Source organism: Mobula birostris, chromosome 6 (genome assembly GCF_030028105.1).
Source record: "Mobula birostris isolate sMobBir1 chromosome 6, sMobBir1.hap1, whole genome shotgun sequence".
NCBI classification, from domain to species: domain Eukaryota; kingdom Metazoa; phylum Chordata; class Chondrichthyes; order Myliobatiformes; family Myliobatidae; genus Mobula; species Mobula birostris.
In genome coordinates this window covers 121,710,419-121,732,752 of record NC_092375.1, presented here as the reverse complement: position 1 = coordinate 121,732,752, position 22,334 = coordinate 121,710,419, and the positions used below count along the sequence as shown (strand labels likewise).

The 22,334-nt window shown below is 42.5% G+C and overlaps 1 protein-coding gene across 2 annotated transcripts in view; it reads left to right on the top strand.

The window, feature by feature from the left end:
* Positions 1-22,334, top strand: part of LOC140199337 (protein FAM117B-like) — a 226,413-nt gene that overhangs the window by 35,942 nt on the left and 168,137 nt on the right. For both annotated transcript variants that reach the window (XM_072261202.1, XM_072261201.1), the window contains exon 2: positions 3,347-3,498. In XM_072261202.1, the coding sequence (XP_072117303.1) occupies positions 3,347-3,498 (152 nt within the window). The remainder of the gene's footprint in view (positions 1-3,346; positions 3,499-22,334) is intronic.

Sequence of the window (22,334 nt, the reverse complement as noted above, 5' to 3'; positions counted from 1 at the left end):
GCGTATATAAAGGTTTGTCAAATCTTAAAACACATTCGACTTCATACATTAAAACAAAATGGGAGAAGGAAGGAGGGATAATATCTGAGGAAGAATAGACAATAATATGGAGGTATCAATGGAAGTGTACCTGTTCACAGAAATGCAAGGGAGTTCAGGTGGAAAAACTTGATAAGATATTTTTACACCCTCTCAGAAATCCCATTATGATAGTAACCTCTCTGTTTGCTGGAGAAATTGTGAAAATCAAAATGCAAACCATTATCATATATTCTGGGAATGCCCCGTTATCAAAGACTATTGGAGTGGGATGCACAATGTCCTACAAATCTTTAAATGTGAAATACCCTTAGACCATATATTTTGGGTATATACCTCAAGAATGGTTGAAAAGAGATAAATATTTAATGAAGATACTGCTGGTGGCTGGGAAGAAGATCCTTACCAGGAAATGGTTATCACAGGAGAGCCCAATTTTAAATGTATGGATGGAATTTACAATGGACGTTTACAAAATGGAGAAGATAACAGCATCTGTTAATCATAAGTTGGAACAATTTGATTCATACTGGAGAAAAATAGTTTAACTACATAACACCTCATAGGCCTGATTTTATTCTCACAAGTTAATGAGTATGTTGTTTAAAAAAAATCACTCCCTACTTTGTACATAGATTTCTTCTTTTGTTTGTTCTTTCTTTCCTCTCCTTTCTATAAGTGTATAGCTCAGGTAAATATGTGGAGATTTGTGACAAATATGACTATATGATATATATGTACAGTATCTGAAATGCATCTTATGGAAAGTTTTGTTTGATGATGAACTTCAATTAAAAAATAAATTACAAAAAAAGTGCTAATAAGAATTACCACCAGGTAGTTTTGAGGTGAGGAGGATGAAGATATTTAAAAGAAGAGTTGCGAGGCAGGTTTTGTTTTATACAGTGGTGCCCAGAGGATCTGGTGGAGGCATACAAGAGCAGTGTTTTTACATGGCTATTACAGATATGAACAGACAGGAAAGGGAAGGATATAGACTTTTGGGCTTACAGTTCACTTGGCTTCGAATTTTTTAACTTCTGTAAATTGTTGTATTAATGATTTTTCCTCGGTTGTATATTGCAGTGTGGGTCTAATGCCAACCCCTGGGAAACTGCACTGTACATTTCCCTTAACATGAAATAACATTTCAAATCTACCCCTTGTGGTTACTCAGCTAAATTTTTCATCTGTTCTAGACCTCTCTTTGTATAGCTTTGTTTTTCTGGGTGGTAGGGGTTGCGTGCTTGGAAGATGGTACGAGCTCCTATTTTGTAGTGTGTTGGTGGAGTGAGTGGGTGAGGTGCTGTACAGTCTGCTATATTCAATGTATTGTGGTTTTTCAATGTTGCTGTCATCCAGGCAAATGGACTACTGAATTTCTGACTTAAAATGATGGATAAGCTTTTGGAGGCTGGTATGTTGTGAGGTGAGTTAATTGGTGCAGCATTTCTTACCTCTGACCTGTTGGAGCACGTGTTTAAGGCTAACCAAGTTCTGTTTGTTGGTGGTATGCTTGATAGTGGGATTTCAATGCTGGTAATGTCATGGGTGATAGCTGGATAACTGTTGAATATTATTGTTGCGTGGCATTCTGGCACATAATTAACCCATCAGACTGTGGCTGAGGTACTTGACTTCCAGCCAACACAAACATCTTCCTTTGTGCTAGGTAAGATTCCAACAAGCAGAAGGTTTCTCCTTGATTCCCATTTCTTAACCTTGACATTCTGATTTGGGGTAGAAGTTAAGAACAACCATGCTTGGAATGGAGGTGATTGGTTTATTCTTGCCAACTTTTGATTGCAACTGTAAAAATCTGCTTGGAGCTCTGTTTGTACCTGTGCATACATGTACTTGTGTATAGGTTAAACGTGGCTGAGTTTCCAATGTGAGATATTAGTCAAAATATATTGGCTTTTTATTGCAAAACAATATTGTATTTTGGAAATGAAGGTAAGTACTGCTGGTGATATTGTAATTGCAGAATTGTGCAATTTTAGGCTCCTTAATTGCAAAAGGCTTGTTCTGGATTTGGAGGTAGTTGAACAGATTCATTCAACTAATTCCCGTGATAAAAGTTGTCCTATTACAAACTGGTAATGAAATTTAGGTGTACATTCTTAAGTTTAGAAGAATGACAGGTGAGGGCTGTGGGGAATTGGCATAAATGAGATGAGACAGAGGGCAGATCAGCCATAATTATTTTGAATATTGGGGGCACACCTGAGGGGCCTGATCATTTTTCTCCCACTGTTTTATGTTCTTAAGTCAATATTATTTTCCAAAATTGTCTCATCTCAGCAGAGCAGTGAGTTTTCCAAGTACACATACAGCAATGTAGGAATAAGCCTTTCAAAGCACAACATCCAAATGGCATAGATCCTTGCTCTTCCCTTCAAATTTCTCATGCTGAATTCATTTCTTGATATATTAATGCTTTTGTCTGAAGAGAGCATCTATGTTGGCACTGAAGAAATTTTGAGTTCTTAACAAACCCTGTAAAGCAATGTTTATTACCCAAGAGTTTTAATATACTTGGTGTTTTTAACTAAACAAATATTTAATCATGCTGAAAAATGGCTCTTCTGCAGATTTACTGAACAAGTTGGTTGAATCAAAAAAGATCAGATAGTGGTTCTATTTGTGAAGATTTGTTACTGATATTTAAATGAAATTTTTAAAAAGGCTTATTTATGAATATGTATCAAGAGAATATTATTGATAAGGCTGAATGAACTAAGTTCTTCTGTTGTCTGAGGTTGAAAAGGTGCTCATTCTTACCAGTGATCGTTGTTGGAAGCGCAAATGTTTAGTCTTTGTTAGGCCATGTTCAGTTATCTAGTCTTCTGCCACTCACTCCAAGGCTCTCAATCAATGAACACTTTGCAGAACACCTAAATACCAATGGAACCATGCTTGCTAAGAAATTATTTTCCTTGGATAAGTATTTTCTTTAGGAAAATTAAAGATTTTATTGGCACAAGAGATTCTGCGGATGCTGAAAATCTTGAGCATTGCACAAATGCTGGAGGAACTCAAGTCAGGCAGTATCAGTGGAGAGAAATAGTAGGCATTTGGGGCTGAGACCATTCACCAGGACTGATGAAGGATCTCGTCCAGAAGCATAGACTGTTTATTCCCTTCCATTGATGCTGCCTGACTTCCAAGGAATTTCCAAAAGTGAGGCATCTTAGTGGAACTCTAGAGTAGGAAACTTGAGAAGTAATTTCATTCTGCTTTATCTTGCCAAAATGCAAAATATTATATTTCTAAAAATGTCACACAATTTTTCCCTTTTTTTCAGTTGAAAGGTCACGTCAGTGTTTGGTGAGTCCCTCCAGTAGTATTCGTCGAACATCTTCGTTGGACACCCTTGCAGCTCCGTACCTCACTGGTCAATGGCCACGTGATGTCCATAGCCATTCTGCTCCTTGTATGAGAGATAAAGCAACACAGGTATGCACAGATGAATTTTTCTCTTTCTCCTAAATGCTTCTCTTCAAAAAGGCATTGAACTCATCCAAGAGATATGGGTCATTGCACTAATGCTGACATTGCATCTTTTAGGAAGTAATGTTGTGCAAGCCCTGCCACAGTTTTTGAGTGTCTGCCCATGATTCCACTTTAGTCCAAATTTGCCTCTGTCTGCCTTCTGAAGGTTATATCTGGATTTGTATGACTTTGGATTGCCAGTCCTAAATGCAACAGATTTAGCTCCCAGTTGATTATGAATCCCCTGGTTCATCCAGGGTGTCTGGTTAGAGAAGACTTGGAATGTTTTTATAGGTATACACTAAATTTGTATGAATTTGGTGATGTGTGGCATATTCACTTGGGTCCACTGACATTCTTGAACATTATCTAGTCCATTGACCTGAACAAACCCTGAACTGAGTCCTCCTCCATTCCTGGCCAACTCGATTATGTTGGAGTGATTGAACCATTTCTTTGGAATATATTGTGTAGGTACCAATTACTTTTTAAAAACACATTTTCTTCCATCTACCTAGGAATAATTTGAAAACGGTTGTTGCGTAAAGTTCCTTTGTTAATGAAAACTGAACACTTTGGTATTTAAATTCATTTGTTAATAGATTCTGGGCATAGTTGTCCATCTGCAATTGCCCTTGAACATTGGTTCAAGAGGTACATTTTGGTAAGACTACAGGAGTGGCAAATAGTATGCCTAGCAGAACTTTGTATCAAAAACCCATCTGTTTAAACAATTTTTTAAAAAATCAGATTTTCGTTCAAGATGTATCACTTGAATATAAAGACAAATTGTTTCATGGTAATATTCAGCCTGGTCTGTCTCTCTAGCTGCTGTCCAAATGACCTTGTCAGTTTTTGCTCTGTGGACCTCCAAATGCTCGTCAAGATGCCAGGTATAAAATACACCAGGAGATAGAAGGAGATGTGAGAAGAGTAGCCTTACAGTTCAAAGTTCAAAGAAACGTTTATTAAGAGTACATGCATGTCACCACATATAACCCCGAGATTCTTTTTCTGTGGGCATACAAGAGTCCTTAAATGAGTGTAGTTATCCCTTTTTATTCAAGAGCCTAATAGGTGAGGGGTAGTGACCTGGTGGTACGAGTCCCCTCTTGTACCTTCTGCCTGATGGCAGCATCGAGGAAAAGAGCATGGCCTGGGTTCATGTAGATGTGCTCAATGGTTGGGATGATGAACTTGGTCGAATTCACTACCTTTTGTAGGATTTTCAGCTCAAGGGCATTGGTGTTCCCATACCAGGCGGTCATGCAGCCAGTCAGCACATGTTCCACCACACATCTATAGAAGTTTGCCAAGATTTTTGATGTGCAGAATCTCCGCAGACACCTGAGGAAGTAAAGGCACTGCTGTGCTTTCTTTGCAATGGGTATTAAGTAGTATACTAGTTATCCATCCTAATGGTGATACTTAGCAGCAGCCCTTAATTAGGAATGATGCATTGTTATTCCCTTTGGAGTTTTGTTGGAAAAAGTAATATGGCTGTCATGGCGTTCCAAATATAAAATTGGGATGTTTCAGATATTTCATGATTTTAATGTTTAATGTTTCCAGTAGCTTGATGCATTGTTATTCTGCCCTTGAGCAGCCACCACCTCACGTAACCATGAAAGAATGTGAATTGGCCATTAGTTGCTGGAGCCTACTTTGATTCCATAGGTCGTAACTGAACTGATCTTTGACCTTAATTCCACTATCCTGCACTGATCTCTATAATGCTTGCTGCTTTTGTAGTTTTGGAGTCCATTTGTGAGTTATAGATGTAACCCCCTCACTGGGCTCATTAGCTAACTCTGCTAACAGCCACATGACTCTGCAGTGAGAAGGCCACATTTCATAAACAATAACCTCTAGGGTCGGTATGATTTGGGTTTCAATCAAACAGGATTGCCATGATGTTCTGATTAAAGGAACCTCAATTTGAGTGAATGCTGTGTCATACACAGCATTCAGTAGCCCAGAAATGACTGATTGTACAACAGCATAAAATGACAAAGAAAATTCATCAGAATCAGGGTTTATTATCACCAGCATGTGACGTGAAATTTGTTAAATTAGCAGCAGCAGTTCAATGCAGTACATAATGTAGAAGAAGAGAGATTAAAATATATAATAATTAAAATAAAACAATAGTAAATGAGTAAATCAATTATGTATATTGGATAGATTTTTAAAAATGTAAAAACAGAAATACTGTATATTTTTAAAAAAAGAGAGGTAGTGTCCAAAGCTTCAATGTCCATTTAGGAATTGGATAGCAGAGGGGAAGAAGCTGTTCCTGAATCGTTGAGTGTGTACCTTCAGGCTTCTGTACCTCCTACCTGATGGTAACAGTGGGAAAAGGGCATGCCCTGGGTGCTGGAGGTCCTTAATAATGGACAGTGCCTTTCTGAGACACTGCTCCCTAAAGATATCTTGGGTTCTTTGTAGGCTAGTGCCCAAAGTGGAGCTGACTAGATTTACGACCTTCTGCAGCTTCTTTCGTTCCTGTGTAGAAGCCCTTCCATACCAGGCAGTGATGCAGCCTGTCAGAGTGCTCTCCATGGTACAACTATAGAAGTTTTTGAGTGTATTTATATAGTCATAGTCATACTTTATTAATCCTGGGGGAAATTGGTTTTTGTTACAGTTGCACTGTAAATAGTAATAGAACCATAAATAGTTAAATAGTAATATGTAAATTATGCCAGTAAATTATGAAATAGGACCAGCCTATCGGCTCAGGGTATCTGACCCTCCAAGGGAGGAGTTGTAAAATTTGATGGCCACAGGCAGAAATGACTTCCTATGATGCTCTGTGCTGCATCTTGGAGGAATGAGTCTCTGGCTGAATGTACTCCTGTGCCCACCCAGTACATTATGTAGTGGATGGGAGACATTGACCAAGATGGCATGTAACTTAGACAGCATCCTCTTTTCAGACACCACCGTGAGAGAGTCCAGTTCCATCCCTACAACGTCACTGGCCTTATGAATGAGTTTGTTGATTCTGTTGGTGTCTGCCACCCTCAGCCTGCTGCCCCAGCACACAACAGCAAACATGATAGCATGGGCCAGTGCTATACCTTATATATATTTTGGTAAATATATATTTACAAAATGTTCAACTTTGTCAAAGTTACAGAAAAAGAATAGAAAAATAAAATGGCCCATTGCATTTAAATCGGTCCAATGCACATATTATTGGAGCTTACACTGGAGTAGTCAAAGGTGTATCTCTTTATTCACAAACTGGACCCATGACCTGCATGAAAGTACCTGCCACATGCCAAACTTCCCTCGAAGTCCATTTCGAACAACGGACTCTCTCTCTCTCAGGATTATTGGCACTTCCTCCTTGGAGCCATTCATCTACACAAAGCACTTCTTGCAATGAGGACTCCCCTTCCAACGGTATTTTGTGATATCTGTCCCTGTGCCCCATTCTGCAGTTCCCGCCAAAAGACCCCAAACCAGACTACCGTCCTTCAGAAAACTCTTCCCCACAGCTCTTTAGAATCTTTTCATCTCACAATCCTGATTGGCTGACACACATTCCTAAGTTGGACAACATGGCTCCTTAGTCGAAGCCAGAACACACCTTCCAGCATGGAAGATGGCTTTTACAGAAAATTGGTAACGTAAACTACCTCACAGCATAGCAGTAGAATTCCAGGACATTATGAACTTCTGGTTGGCAGCCACATGGAGTAGTAGCAGAGAATGGGCGCTCCGTCCTATTTTTCATTTCCACACTCCTTCCCCCTTGTCTCATACCAAACTGTTGGACTTTTTGCTCTATCCCCTGCCTGCAACTATGCTCGCTTCACAATGACCTCAGAGTACTAAATCGGGGAAAAAAGACGATTTGGCAGCCTACGACGATGCTCGCTTCAAAATGACCTCAGAGTACTAAATCCGGGAAAAAAGATGATTCGGCGGCTGGCTTGACAGTTGAGGCTATCTCCAAGCTGCTGGAGACCAACACTGTGAGGCACTAGCGGCCGAATTTAAATCTTTTTTTTCAGTCTCCTGGAAATGAAACTCAACCAAATCCAATGCAAAGTGGAGGACCACGGCCGACGCCTGCCCTCTCTCCAGCTCACTACAGACGACCTGAGCTAGTGCGTCAGTGAGCTGGAAAATATCTGCTCCAGCTTACGTGAAAACAATATTAAGCTTATGGCTAAAGTTACTGTGGGCACGTGGCCAGGTGGTTAAGGCATTGGACTAGCAACCTGAAGGTCGTGAGTTCGAGCCCCAGCCAAGGCAACATGTTGTGTCCTTGAGCAAGGCACTTCATCACACAACACACATCAAAGTTGCTGGTGAACGCAGCAGGCCAGGCAGCATCTCTAGGAAGAGGTACAGTCGACGTTTCAGGCTGAGACCCTTCGTCAGGACTAACTGAAGGAAGAGTTAGTAAGAGATTTGAAAGTGGGAGGGGGAGATCCAAAATGATAGGAGAAGACAGGAGGGGGAGGGATGGAGCTAAGAGCTGGACAGGTGATTGGCAAAAGGGATACGAGAGGATCATGGGACAGGAGGTCCGGGAAGAAAGACAAGGTGGGGGGGAACCCAGAGGATGGGCAAGGGGTATATTCAGAGGGACAAGAGTGAGAGAAAGAATATGTGTATAAAAATAAATAACAGATCGGGTACGAGGGGGAGGTGGGGCATTAGCGGAAGTTAGAGAAGTCGATGTTCATGCCATCAGGTTGGAGGCTACCCAGACGGAATATAGGGTGTTGTTCCTCCAACCTGAGTGTGGCTTCATCTTGACAGTAGAGGAGGCCGTGGATAGACATGTCAGAATGGAAATGGGATGTGGAATTAAAATGTGTGGCCACTGGGAGATCCTGCTTTCTCTGGCGGACAGAGCATAGGTGTTCAGCAAAGCGGTCTCCCAGTCTGCGTCGAGTCTCGCCAATATATAAAAGGCCACATCGGGAGCATTGGACGCAATATATCACCCCAGTCGACTCACGGGTGAAGTGTCGCCTCACCTGGAAGGACTGTTTGGGGCCCTGAATGATGGTAAGGGAGGAAGTGTAAGGGCATGTGTAGCACTTGTTCCGCGAGCAAAGCTGTCTCCTAGTCTCCCAGTTCTTTCTCTCACTCTCCTTTTTCTCCCTCTGTCCCTCTGTTATACCCCTTGCCCATGCTCTGGGTTTCCCCCCCACCTTGTCTTTCTTCCCGGACCTCCTGTCCCATGATCCTCTCGTATCCCTTTTGCCAATCACCTGTCCAGCTCTTGGCTCCATCCCTCCCCCTCCTGTCTTCTCCTATCATTTTGGATCTCCCCCACCCCCTCCAACTTTCAAATCTCTTACTAACTCTTCCTTCAGTTAGTCCTGACGAAGGGTCTCGGCCTGAAACGTCGACTGTACCTCTTCCTAGAGATGCTGCCTGGCCTGCTGCGTTCACCAGCAACTTTGATGTGTGTTGCTTGAATTTCCAGCATCTGCAGAATTCCTGTTGTTTGCACTTAATCACACATTGCTCTGAAGTGACACTGGTGCCAAACTGTATGGGTCCTAATGTCCTTCTCTTGGACGACATTGGTGTCATGGAGAGGGGAGACTTGCAGCATGGGCAACTGCTGGTCTTCCATACAACCTTGCCCAGGCCTGCGCCCTGGAGAGTGACGACTTTCCAGGCGCAGATCCATGGTCTCGCAAGACTAACGGATGCCTTTAAGAAGTTACTGACCTGGAGGGATGGAGCAGACGGCAGAACCTACGCATCCTGGGCCTGCTGGAATCTATTGAAGACGGGCATCCTATTGAATTTTGCTCCAGTCTGCTTTATGAGATCTTCGGGAAGGAGACGCTCCCATCCCCACCAGAGATTGATAGAGCCCACCGTTCACCAGCAGCTAAACCAGCCCCAGGACAGAGACCGCGCCTGGTCATTCTTCGCCTGCACTGCTACCAGATTAAAAATCTCCTGGTTAGAGACGCCCGGCGGAGAGGGAAACTGGGATACCGCGGCCAGCAGATTCAGGTTGTGGAGGACTACTTTCCCGAAGTTTTGAGCCTGTGAGCCGAGTACAGAGAAGTAATGGTGGAGCTATACAACAAAGGATTCAGTCCTCCTCTACTATACCCTGCACGGCTCTGTATCGCACTTCCCAGCGGTGACAAGAAGTAGCTACGCTCGGTAGGTGAAGCACGGAAATGCATCAACAGCCTCCCCACTACACAGAATTCTTTATAAAATACTTTTCTCCCATACCCTCTGCCAGCTAACGTTAGCAGTGCTTGGATAGTGAGGTCTGGTCTGGCTTAGTCGGGTTAGGTACTGACTACCACGATAGGTGGAATAATACTCAGACTGCTCTCTTGAGAGAGTATTTCCTTTTACCTTCAGTTCAGTGAACTCTGTAACCTTTCGTGGGAAGAGCACTGGGTAAAGTCTGTATTTTTTATTTTTTCTTCAAATATCAGTTTATATTTCTTTTGTGGTTCATTTTTCAGAGCCATGTATAATAAACATTGGGAGAACTGTTTTGTCTCTCACTAAGCACGATGTCAGTTAAGGAGTGTTGAATGCTTGCTGTTTAAATATCAATAATGGAGTTGAAGATGATGCTACGAGTGACAGGAAGTTGTACTGTTGCATGATTATTGTTCTTAGCTTGCTGCCATGCTCTCTGGCAGCTGTTTTGTTGTGGAGTGTGGGGAGGACACTCCAATGCCGGTACAGTTTTAAGAACCCTTAGAAGTCCTTGTTATACAGGATTTATATCTGCCCTGTTTCTCTTCATTTTACATTTTTGCCTCAGAGCTGTTACAGGTGTCCCCCACTTTTCGAACGTTCGCTTTACGAAACCTCGCTGTTACGAAAGACCTACCTTAGTTACCTGTTTTCGCTAACAGGAGGTGTTTTCACTGTTACGAAAAAAGACAGCGTGCACCCCGAGCAGCCAAGCTTCTGCCCTGGAACTGCAGTCTAGCCAGCATTGCTTAAACACATACCTGTGAGCAGCCATTAGCAAGATGAGTTCTAAGGTATTGGAAAAGCCTAAAAGAGCTTGTAAGGGTGTTACACTTAGCGTAAAACTAGACATAATTAAGCGTTTCGATCATGGTGAACGAAGTAAGGACAAAGTGAGTTTGGCTTGTGGAAGTTGACGAAGGTGATGTCGAAGAGGTTTTGGCATCCCATGACCAAGAACTGATCGATGAAAAGCTGATGCAATTGGAAGAGGAAAGCATAACAATGGAAACCGAATGCAATAGCGAACGGACCGAAAGTGAAGTCGTCCAGGAACTGAACATGAAGCAACTGCGTGAGATTTTCGCTGCAATGATAAAGTACGACTTTAATTTTGAAAGGGTATGTAGCTTTAGAGCATATTTGCAGGATGGTTTGAGTGCTTACAAAGAACTGTATGATAGAAAAATGGTGAGGTTAAGCAGTCAAGCATACTGTCGTTTTTCAAGCCTTCCACATCAGCCACAGCAGATGACGAACCTCGACCTTCGTCATCGAGGCAGGCAGACATAGAAGAAGATGACCTACCTGCCCTGATCGATGAGATGACACCCCAGTGTCCCACCACCTCAACCCCCGGGCCGCAGATCGATACGTTGCTGCGGAGAATGCAGCGGTAGCCGGGACGCACCCAACACATCTTTAAGAAAAAAGCCGAAATAAACAAGCTAATTAATTAGGTGCTGCCCGGCATGTAAATGTCGGCCCAGATCAGAGGCAATGCGAGCTGTACAAAAAAACAAGTGGAACTTCAAACTAAATTTGATCTAATTTCCACTCACCCAATTGAATGCCTACTTTTGAAGAGCAAGAGCTGGTTCTATATCCATGGTGACAAATCTGGTAAATTTTTAGCCAACCAATTAAGGGGCCTCAAAGCCAAACAACACATTACAAAAATTCAAATGGAAAGTGGAAGCATCACCTCGAATCATTCTGAAATCAACGACACAGTCAGGAATTTTTACTCCCGACTTTACACTTCTAAATCGCCAAATGATAACATTTCGGTTGAGAATTTTTTAAACAGCTTAAATATCCCCACACTTTCTCCTGATCTCAAAGTGAGACTGAACGAGCCAATATCATTAGAGGAAATATCCTCAGCCACCTCGTTACAGCAGACTGGTAAAACTCAAGGACCCAATGGGTTCCTTGTAGAATTCTTTAAATCATTTTCTTCACTGCTCTTATCTCAATTAACCTTGGTTCTATCTGATTCGATTAAACAAGGTAAATTGCCAGCATCATTTAATGAGACATGCATCATTCTTTTAGCAAAGAGAGGTAAAGATCCAACAGAGTGCTCCTCATACAGGCCAATCTCTCTGTTAAATGTCGATGTTAAAATCTTTGCTAAAATTTTGGCCCGTAGACTGGAGAACATCCTACCCTCAATTATTTCTGAAGACCAAACCGGTTTTGTCAAAAACCGCCTCCCCTTTTTTAACATACTCCGTCTATTAAATACAGGTGTCCCCCACTTTTCGACTGTTCGCTTTACGAAACCTCGCTGTTACGAAAGACCTACAGTAGTTACCTGTTTTTGCTAACAGAAGGTGTTACAAACACCTGTGACGAAAAAGGCATCGCGTGCCCCGAGCAACCAAGCTCCTCCCCCGGAACTGCATTCTAGCCGGCATTGCTTAAACATGTACCTGTGAGCAGCCGTTAGCAAGATGAGTTCTAAGGTTTCGGAAAAGCCTAAAAGAGCTCGTAAGGGTGTTACACTTAGCGTAAAACTGGACATAATTAAGCATTTTGATCGTGGTGAACGAAGTAAGGACAAAGTGAGTTTGGCTTGTGGAAGTTGACGAAAATGATGTTGAAGAGGTTTTAGCATCCCATGACCAAGAACTGATAGATGAAGAGCTGATGCAATTGGAAGAGGAAAGCATAACAATCGAAACTGAATGCAGTAGCGAACGGACCGAAAGTGAAGACGTCCAGGAACTGAATGTGAAACAACTGCATGAGATTTTCGCTGCAATGATTGCAGAAAAGTAGGACTCTAATTTTGAAAGGGTATGTAGGTTTAGGGTATATTTGCAAGATGGTTTGAGTACTTAGAACTGTATGATAGAAAAATGCGTGAGGTTAAGCAGTCAAGCATACTGTAGCTTTTCAAACCCTCCACATCAGCCACAGCAGATGCCGAACCTCGAACTTCGACATCAAGGCAGGCAGACATAGAAGAAGATGACCTGCCTGTCCTGCTGGAAACAGACGACGATGAGGTGACACCCCAATGTCCCACCACACCAACCTCCAGGCGTTTGCCGATTGTGTCGCCTCTGATCTTGGCTGACATTTACGTGCTGGGCGGCACCTAATTAATTAGCTTGTTTATTTCAGCTTTTTTCTTAAAGATGTGCTGGGTGCGTCCCGGTTACTGCTGTACCGCTGCTGGCTTCGCGGATCGGTATCGGTTTGCTGCTTGGAGGTTGGGGACCACTGCAGCACCCCAACCTCTGACGACTCAGCCTAACACACCATCATCAGTGTGCTCGGCGCTGTCTTCCGGATTCCCGTAAGTGAAACTACACTGTACATACATTATTTCTACTTTATTTTTGTGTTATTTGGTATGATTTGGCAGCTTCATAGCTTAAAGGTTACTGGAGAGAGTGCTTCTGCCGAGAGCGCTTGCGCCGTGTTTCTGCCAAGAGCGCTAGCATGAGATTTTCCCTACGGTGGACAGTGCGGCAATGATTGTAGAAAATTATTTCTACTTTATGTAGGCTGTGTATTTATGATATCATTCCTGCTTTTACTATATGTTACTGTTATTTTAGGTTTTGTGTTATTTGGCATGATTTGGTAGGTTATTTTTGGGTTTGCGAATGCTCACAAAATTTTCCCATATAAATAAATGGTAATTGCTTCTTCACTTTACGACATTCCGGCTTATGAACCGTTTCATAGGAACGCTCTACCTTCGGATGGCGGAGGAAAGCTGTATTTTATATTCACCTTCAGCTGGGATCCCTGAATGTGTCATCTCCTTGGATGCAGAGAAAGCATTCAACCGTGTAGAATGGATTTATCTCTTCGTTGTTTTAGAAAAATTTGATTTTGGACCAAGTTTTATCAAGTGGATAAAACTGATATATTTGCGTCCCACTGCCTCTGTTTTGACCAACTTTCAACAATCCCAACCTTTCAATCTCAAATGTGGAACCCGCCAAGGGTGCTCTTTAAGCCCTTTACTTTTCAATCTGGCCATAGAGCCGCATGCGATTGCGTTCCGCAGTGGTGCGGATCTAACGGGGATTTGGAGGGAGGGAGTTGAGCACAAAGTCTCCCTTTATGCTGACGATCTTTTGCTTTTTATATCAAACACGATCACCTCCACACTCCCATGTTCTCACTTCTTAACAAATTTAGCCAGTTTTCAGGATACAAACTTAATTTACACAAGGGCAAACTTTTTCCAATACTTGGAGAAGCACAAGCGTTAAAGTTCCATAACCTCCCTTTTAAGGTAGTGAATAATCAGTTTACTTACCTTGGCGTAACTGTAACAAGGAAACATGAGTGTCTTTCTGGAGAAAATTTCATTAATTTGTTAAATCGTACAAAACAGACCCCAGCACAGTGGTCACCCTAGTCCATGTCCCTGATGGGCCTAATTAATATTGTCAAATGAACATCCTTCCTAAATTCTTATACCTTTTCAGTTCATACAAACTTTCATCCTAAAACCTTCTTTGACTTGCTAGACTCAGTCATATCATCCTACTTGTGGAAGGGCAAGCATCCCCGACTGAATAAAGTCCATCTTCAAAAATCGAAAAGTATTGGGGGCATGGCCTTGCCCAGTTTCCGCTTGTATTACTGGGCAGTTAATATATGCTGTCTCATCTTTTGGTCTCATTTTTACAACCAATCTGACTGCCCAATATGGGTAGCAATGGAGCTGAACTCTATTAAGAATTTCTTCATCTCTGCACTTTTTGGATCCACACTCCCTTTTCTTAGGCATAAACCAATTGTTAATCCTGTTATCAGGTACACCCTGAGAGTATGGGCTCAGTTCAGAAAGCATAGTGGTCTCCATGGCTTCTCTCTTTCAAGTCCTATTATATATAATCATCTGTTCCAGCCTTCTATACATGATTCAACATTTCAAGAATGGAAAAGTAGGGGCATCAGGCGTTTTAAAGATCTTTTTATAGACAACTGCTTTGCATCATTTGAACAACTATCTGCAAAGTTTAACCTACCCAACACTCATTTGTTCAGGTATTTGTAAGTTAGACATTTTATCAGCCCTTTGATATCAAACTTCCCTGAGGCACCCGACACAAACGTTGTTGATATGTTTCTCTGCATGAATCCATTGTGCAAAGGTCTAATATCTATTTGCAACAAGCTAGCGGTCCTGAGGTGAGCCCCCCTTGACAAAATTAAAACTGCCTGGGAGCAAGATTTAAGTTTCTCACTGTCAGACGATGTATGGGATTCAGTTCTTAAGTTAGTTAAGTCAAACTGTTTATGTGACCGCCGCTGCTTGTTACAGTTCAAGGTCGTACACAGGGCCCATATGTCTAAAACTAAATTATCTTGCATTTACCCAGATGTTAATCCCTGCCGCGACAAATGCAAAAGGGGCAAGGCTTCCCTTATTCACATGTACTGGACATGCCCTAGCTTGGAAAAATATTGGAAAGATGTTTTCCAAACTCTATCCCAAATACTTAATTATAATTTGGAACCTAACCCTTTGATTGCTCTTTTCAGCACCTCTGCAGAGGGGGACATGGACCTAAGTCCGACCAAACGTCGCACACCGTCTTTTGCCTCTCTGTTGGCCAGGTGTGCAGTCTTGCTCGGGTGGAGGGATGCTGCCCCACCCACCCACACTCAGTGGCTCAGGACATCATGCCCAGTCTAAACCCTGAGAAGATCCATTATTCAATTCTCAACTCGGACATAAAGTTCCAAACGGTGTGGGGACCCTTTCTTGAATATTTTCAGAATTCCTAGTCAAACTAAAGGTCCATCCTTTCTTCCTTTCCTCTGCAGATAAATCCCTGACTTCCAGCATTTCCCAGTAAAATTCTACGGACCCAGACTTATAAACATACAACATTTTATGTATTAGGAAAATGCACCTTCTCTATACCAATGCAGCTCTGTGGGGATAAAGGTTCTGATTAACCCTTTTTGCTAATGCAATGCTGGCTTGGAGATGGGGATAGGGAGGAGTGGGTTGGGGCAGGGAGGCAACTAAAGCATGATTGTACTATGGGTGCATCTCTTTCATAGATGTGAACTGTACATTTGACACATTTGTTATGAACTGCACAAACCTTCTTTATACTATGCTCTGTTTATTTAAAAAGCCAATAAAAATATTTAAAGAAAAAACCAGGACATTACATAGATATTTATTGACCTGGCTCCTAGTGACAGATTTTTTAAAAAAAATTCCACCTCAGGCCAATGTCAATCAGGCTTTAGATGATCTGAGCAAAGAGTTCAACATGCCTGAAACAGCACACCCTAATGTTTTCACTGTCGTTTTGGGAAATTTTAACCAGGCCAGTCTGAAAAAAATCACTAAGCAATTACCGTCAACAGATCACTTCCAATACTAGAGGAAACAACACACTGGACCATTGTTACACCACCATCAAGAATGCCTACCGTACTATTCCACGCCCTCACTTCAGGAAGTCTGATCACCTGGCTGTACTTCTACTCCCTTAGTATAGGCAGAGACAGAAAACTGCAGCACCAGTAGTGAGGACCAAGAAGGTTTGGACAAGGGAAGCACAGGAGCGCCTACAGGACTGCTTTGAATTGGTGGACTGGACTGTATTCGGGGATTCATCTTTGAATTTTGATAAGTAAGCTGCAGTTGTTACTGATTTCATTAAAACCTGTGTGGATGAGTGTGTGCCCACAAAGACTTACTGTACATTCCCAAACCAAAAGCCGTGGATGAACCAGGAGGTACATCATCGCTGAAGGCTAGATCTGTGGCATTCAAGTCTGGCGAGCCAGGCCTGTAGCAGAATACCAGGTGTGATTTGCGGAGGGCTATTTCAAGGGCAAGGACACAATTTCGAACGAGGTTGGAGGTGACATTGGCTGTACGACAACTCTGGCAGGGTTTGCAAGATATTACTTTCTACAAATTGAAACCCAATAGCATGAATGGCAGCAATGCTTCACTACCAGATGAACTCAATGCCTTCTATGCCCACTTTGAAAGGGAGAATATAACTATAGCTGTGAAGATCCCTGATGACACTGTGATCTATGTCTCAGAGGCTGATGTTAGGCTTTCTTTAAAGAGAGTGAACCCTCGCAAGGCAGAAGGCCTTGAGGGATCACCTGGTAAGGCTCTGAAAGTATGGCAACCAACTAGTGGGAGTATTCAAGGACATTTTCAACCTCTCACTGTTCCCACTTGCTTCAAAAAGGCAACAATTATATCAGTGCCTGAGAAGAATAATGTGAGCTGTCTTAATAACTATGCCCGGTAGCATTCGTATGTACAGTGAAGAAATTCTTTGAGAGGTTGGTCATGACTAGACTGAACTCCTGCCTCAGCAAGGACCTGCATCCACTGCAATTTGCCTGTTGTCACAATAGGTCAACGGCAGATGCAATCTCAATGGCTCTTCACGTGGCTTCAGATGACCTGGACAACACAAACACCTATGTCAGGATGCTATTCATTGACTATAGCTCAGCATTTAATACCATCATTCCCACAATCCTGATTGAGAAGTTGCAGAACCTGGGCCTCTGTACCTCCCTCTGCAGTTGGATCTTCCAATTCCTAACCAGAAGACCACAATCTGTGTGGATTGGTGACAACATCTTTCTTGCTGACGATCAACACTGGTGTACATTAGGAGTGTGTGCTTAGCCCACTGCTATACCCTCTATATACCCATGACTGTGTGGCTAGGCATAGCTCAATACCATCTATAATTTTGCTGATGGTACAACCATTGTTGGTAGAGTCTCAGATGGTGATGAGAGGGCATACAGGACTGAGATATGCCAACTAGTGGAGTAGTGTTGCAGCAGCAACCTGGCACTCAACATCAGTAAGACGAAAGAGCTGATTGTGGACTTCCAGAAGGTTAAGACGAAGGAACACAAACCAGTCCTCAGAGGGATCAGATGTGAAGAGAGGGAGCAGTTTCAAGTTCCTGGGTGTCATGATTTCTGAGGATCTAACCTGGTCCAAAATATCGATGCAGTTATGAAGAAGGCAAGATAGCGGCTATACTTTATTAGGAGATTGAAGAGATGTAGTATGTCAACAAATACATTCAAAAACTTCTAAATGTATCATGGAGAGCATTCTTGACTGGCTGCATCACTGTCTGGTATGGGCGGGGGAGGGCTACTGCACAGGACCGAAGGAAACTGCAGCAGGTTGTAAATTTAGTCAGCTTCATCTTGGGTACTAGATGACAAAGTACCCAGGACAACTTCAAGGGGTGGTGTCTCAGAAAGACAGTGTCCATTATTAAGGAACTCCAGCACCCAGGGCATGCCTTTTTCTCAGATCGGAGGTACAGAATCCCGAAGGCGCACACTCAGCGATTCAGGAACAGCTTCTTCCCCTCTGCCATCTGATTCCTAAATGGACATTGAACCCTTGGACCCTACCTCACTTTTTAATATATTATTTCTGTTTTTTTGCACAGTTTGTAATCTATTCAATATATGTATACTGTAATTGATTTACTTATTATTATTTTGTTTTTGTCTATATTATGTATTGCATTGAACTGCTGCTGCTAAGTTAACAAATTTCACGACACATACTGGTGATAATAAATCTGATTCTGACAATGTGCTCTGTTGCCATGCTGGTTGCCAACCTCGCTTCTAGCACAGATTTTTTTTTTGCCCATTAGAACTAGTGTCTCTTTCTCAGCCTTAAAAGTGTCTATTTACTCTCCATGTTTAGATCTCACGCTGACTTCTGCCACCATGTGTTCTTAATAATGGCAAACAATATGAGTAAAAATGCTAGTGTATTTATTTACAGTAAATGGCTTTAGCCTATCATGAGCATGTATGACCAGCTCCCCAGCATCACTCTGGTTCTGGGGTGAACCCAACCCTCCCCCATTATTATATACAGGGAACTGAAGTTCTTTATCATCTACACATGTAATAACATACACCCCTCCCCATCTCTCCTCAGATGTTAAATAATCTTTTTTGCACTTCAATCCAGAAAGCCTCAATAGGACTTTCTGTAGCTGTATCCAATAGATTAGATTAGATTCAACTTTATTGTCATTGTGCTGAGTACAGATACAAAACCAATGAAATACAGTTAGCATCTGACCAGAAATGCAAAGAATAGTGTTATTTACAAAATAACTGTAAATAAAAAGTAAGTGCTACAGCACACACATATTAAAGTACAGAGACAGTACAATATGGGTGCAATACTACTTAGCGCTGTGATGTGAGGTTCAGCAGGGTCACAGCCTCAGGGAAGAAGCTGTTCCTGTGCCTGCTGGTGTGGGAGTGGAGGCTCCTGTAGCGCCTACCGGATGGGAGGAGAGTAAAAAGTCCATGGTTAGGGTGAGATGCATCCTTGATAATGCTTTTCGCCCTGCCCAGGCAGCATTTATGGTAGATGTTCTCAATGGTGGGCAATTGGGTGCCAATAATCTACTGTGCAGTTTTCACCACATGCTGGAGTGCTTTGCGGTCCGATACGGGACAATTGCCATACCACACTGAGATGCAGTTGGTGAGTATGCTCTCAATGGTACAGCGGTAAAAGTCTGTCAGTATCCCGGGGCAGAGGTGAGCTTTCTCAATGCTCCGCGGGAAATAAAGGCGCTTTTGCACCTTTTTGATCAGGATGGAAGAGTTCAAGGACCAGGTGAGATCCTCGGAAATGTGGGTACCAAGGAATTTGAAGCTTGATAAATGCTTCAGTTTTGCTCCGTTGATGTAGATGGGGACGTAAGTGTGGCTCCTAGCATGCCTGAAGTCCACAATGATCTCCTTGGTCTTCTGGGTGTTAAGGGCCAGGTTGTTGTCGGCACACCATGCAGCCAGTTGCTGGACTTCGTCCCTGTAGGCCGTCTCGTCACCCTCTCTGATCAGGTCAACCACTGTGGTGTGGTCTGCGAACTTGATTATGGAGTTAGAACCATGTACAGGAACACAGTCATAGGTGAAAAGGTGGTTTTTTAGTAATTGTTTGTAATGGTATATATTTTCTCTAGGTTCTGGAGATTCCTGATTGCTTATTGCCATGAGGGTGTTTGGTATCATTATCACATTTTGTCTTTGGCATCCAAGATTTTTTGCATCTTCAGATTAGTTTTTTTATTTTAGGAAAACTAAGGCAGAAAATGAATTAGCATTTATTTAGTATCAGTTGTCATCTCTGCTTCTGTCAAATTTAATTCTTGGCTTTGGATATAGCTTTACAATAAATTTATCCTTCATTCCTTTTGCCTGGCTTTGAAAATTTTACATCCATTGTTTAGAAAGAATTGCTTTTTATCCTGAAGTGAAATTTTACTGAAGTCTTGGCAGAAGCTTAGCCGTTAGTTTTTCCCCTTAAACTTCATTCCTTTGCCACTCCTATTCATAACGGGTATTTGAAACTGAGCTAAACTTTGCAAAATGGTGACTTCATATACTAGTTTTAGTCTGATCCTTTCCAATATTCGTGCAATTTTTAAAGATAAATTAATTTTTTTTAGTTCTGTGCCAATTCTCACATTTTTAATTTTTGATGTTTTTGCATTATGTTTACTTAGACTGGCTGTCTAATAAGTTTATCTTTGCTTGTATGGGTACATATGGGAAGTTTGAGCTTTTATCGTTAACTACCTTCTCCAGACCTGCTTGGACAGGATTGCACAGTTTGTGTAGTTGTTCTGTACATTTGACCATCTTGAGGTTTGGAAACTAGTCGTCGTAGGTCGCATCTGGAATTTCCAGTTGGTGGACGATTTCCCTCCATGGTGCTCTGACGTATATACATGACAGGTTACAGCAATGGTTTGCCTTTGCCTTCTGCCAGGTGAGTTTAAAGAGGACATCACCTCTTGCAGTGGATAACCAGGACGTTTAAGTGCCTTGTCGTGCTCTTAGCGCTCCACCAACGCCTGCTGGCCTGCCTTCTTGACTGTTGGACCATTAATTGGTCTCTTCCGCTCAATCTGCCAGGGCCAGACTTCACACACTGGGATAGGCAGATCCCCTACCTCATTGAGGGTCGAAGACCCATCAGCTACCCTCATCTGGTTTAGCCCGTCTGCTGAGACGGTTAACCGGTGTGTGGCCGCTGGGCATGCTACAGCTACTTGGAACCACAGGTGAGAGCTGAGCGCCAGGTGGGGGCCAAAGGTGGATGAGCTGTCCTGAAAAGGGCACAGCAGCCGCCCCCTCCCCCCCCCCCCCCCCCCACCAGAGGTGCTACCCCTCCCTAGACACCACATACACCCCTTGGAGACTAGAACCGGTCTATAATGTCTGTGTGATGAGTATATGGTCTTGGCTACTTTTTAACTTTGTATTACAACATTACTGTTGGAGGCAGAATAATTTCTAAGTCTCTATTTGCATAATGCTATATTGTGGAATATTTTTGCAGTCTTAAAAACAACTCTGATTTTACACCTTGTGTCTTACAAATATTATCTTTGGATCTGTCAACAGATGATCACCCAGTTCTAGTAGAAAGCCATTAACCAGATTTTTTTTCTCCCCCCTCCAGGGTCTACCCAATCTGAGTATTTCCAGCATTCTGTTTTATATCCTCTATTTTGTTACGTGACTATATCACTAGGTTGTTTTTTTTTAAGTAAGACCGGACCAGCAGCTCAAAGCTGGACAGCTGAGTTACTGTCAAGTACAGTATCATCAACAGCAAATGAACCAGCACAATATGTCCTCTCATGGTCTGATATGTCCTCTTTGCTTTTGCTATTATCTGAAATGACCAGTGGGCTTGATCATGAATATATACTGAAAATGATTGTCAGCATCCATTATGTAGCAAAAGGGTACGAAGAAAGGCTGAATGATAAGTGATGAGATCATGGACAATGCAACACACATCAAAGTTGCTGGTGAACGCAGCAGGCCAGGCAGCATCTGTAGGAAGAGGTGCAGTCGACGTTTCAGGCCGAGACCCTTCGTCAGGACTAATTGAAGGAAGAGTGAGTAAGGGATTTGAAAGTTGGAGGGGGAGGGGGAGATCCAAAATGATAGGGGAAGACAGGAGGGGGAGGGATGGAGCCAAGAGCTGGACAGGTGATAGGCAAAAGGGGATACGAGAGGACCATGGGACAGGAGGTCCGGGAAGAAAGACAAGGGGAGGGGGACCCAGAGGATGGGCAAGAGGTATATTCAGAGGGACAGAGGGAGAAAAAGGAGAGTGAGAGAAAGAATGTGTGTATAAAAATAAGTAACAGATGGGGTACGAGGGGGAGGTGGGGCCTTAGCGGAAGTTAGAGAAGTCGATGTTCATGCCATCAGGTTGGAGGCTACCCAGGTGGAATATAAGGTGTTGTTCCTCCAACCTGAGTGTGGCTTCATCTTTACAGTAGAGGAGGCCGTGGCCATGGACAATATTACCTTTGGCACTTGAGTAATAATCAAGTTCAAGTTTATTATCATACGACTGTACATGTATACAACCAAATTTGTTTGTCAAATTTTCATTTGATTATAATTCTTTCTCAGCCGCAAACTGATATAGAACCATTGGCAAATTATGAATCATAAAGCTGCCCAGCATTTCATCTTGAACTTCAAAACTATAGTTGGAAAGGAGAATGCAA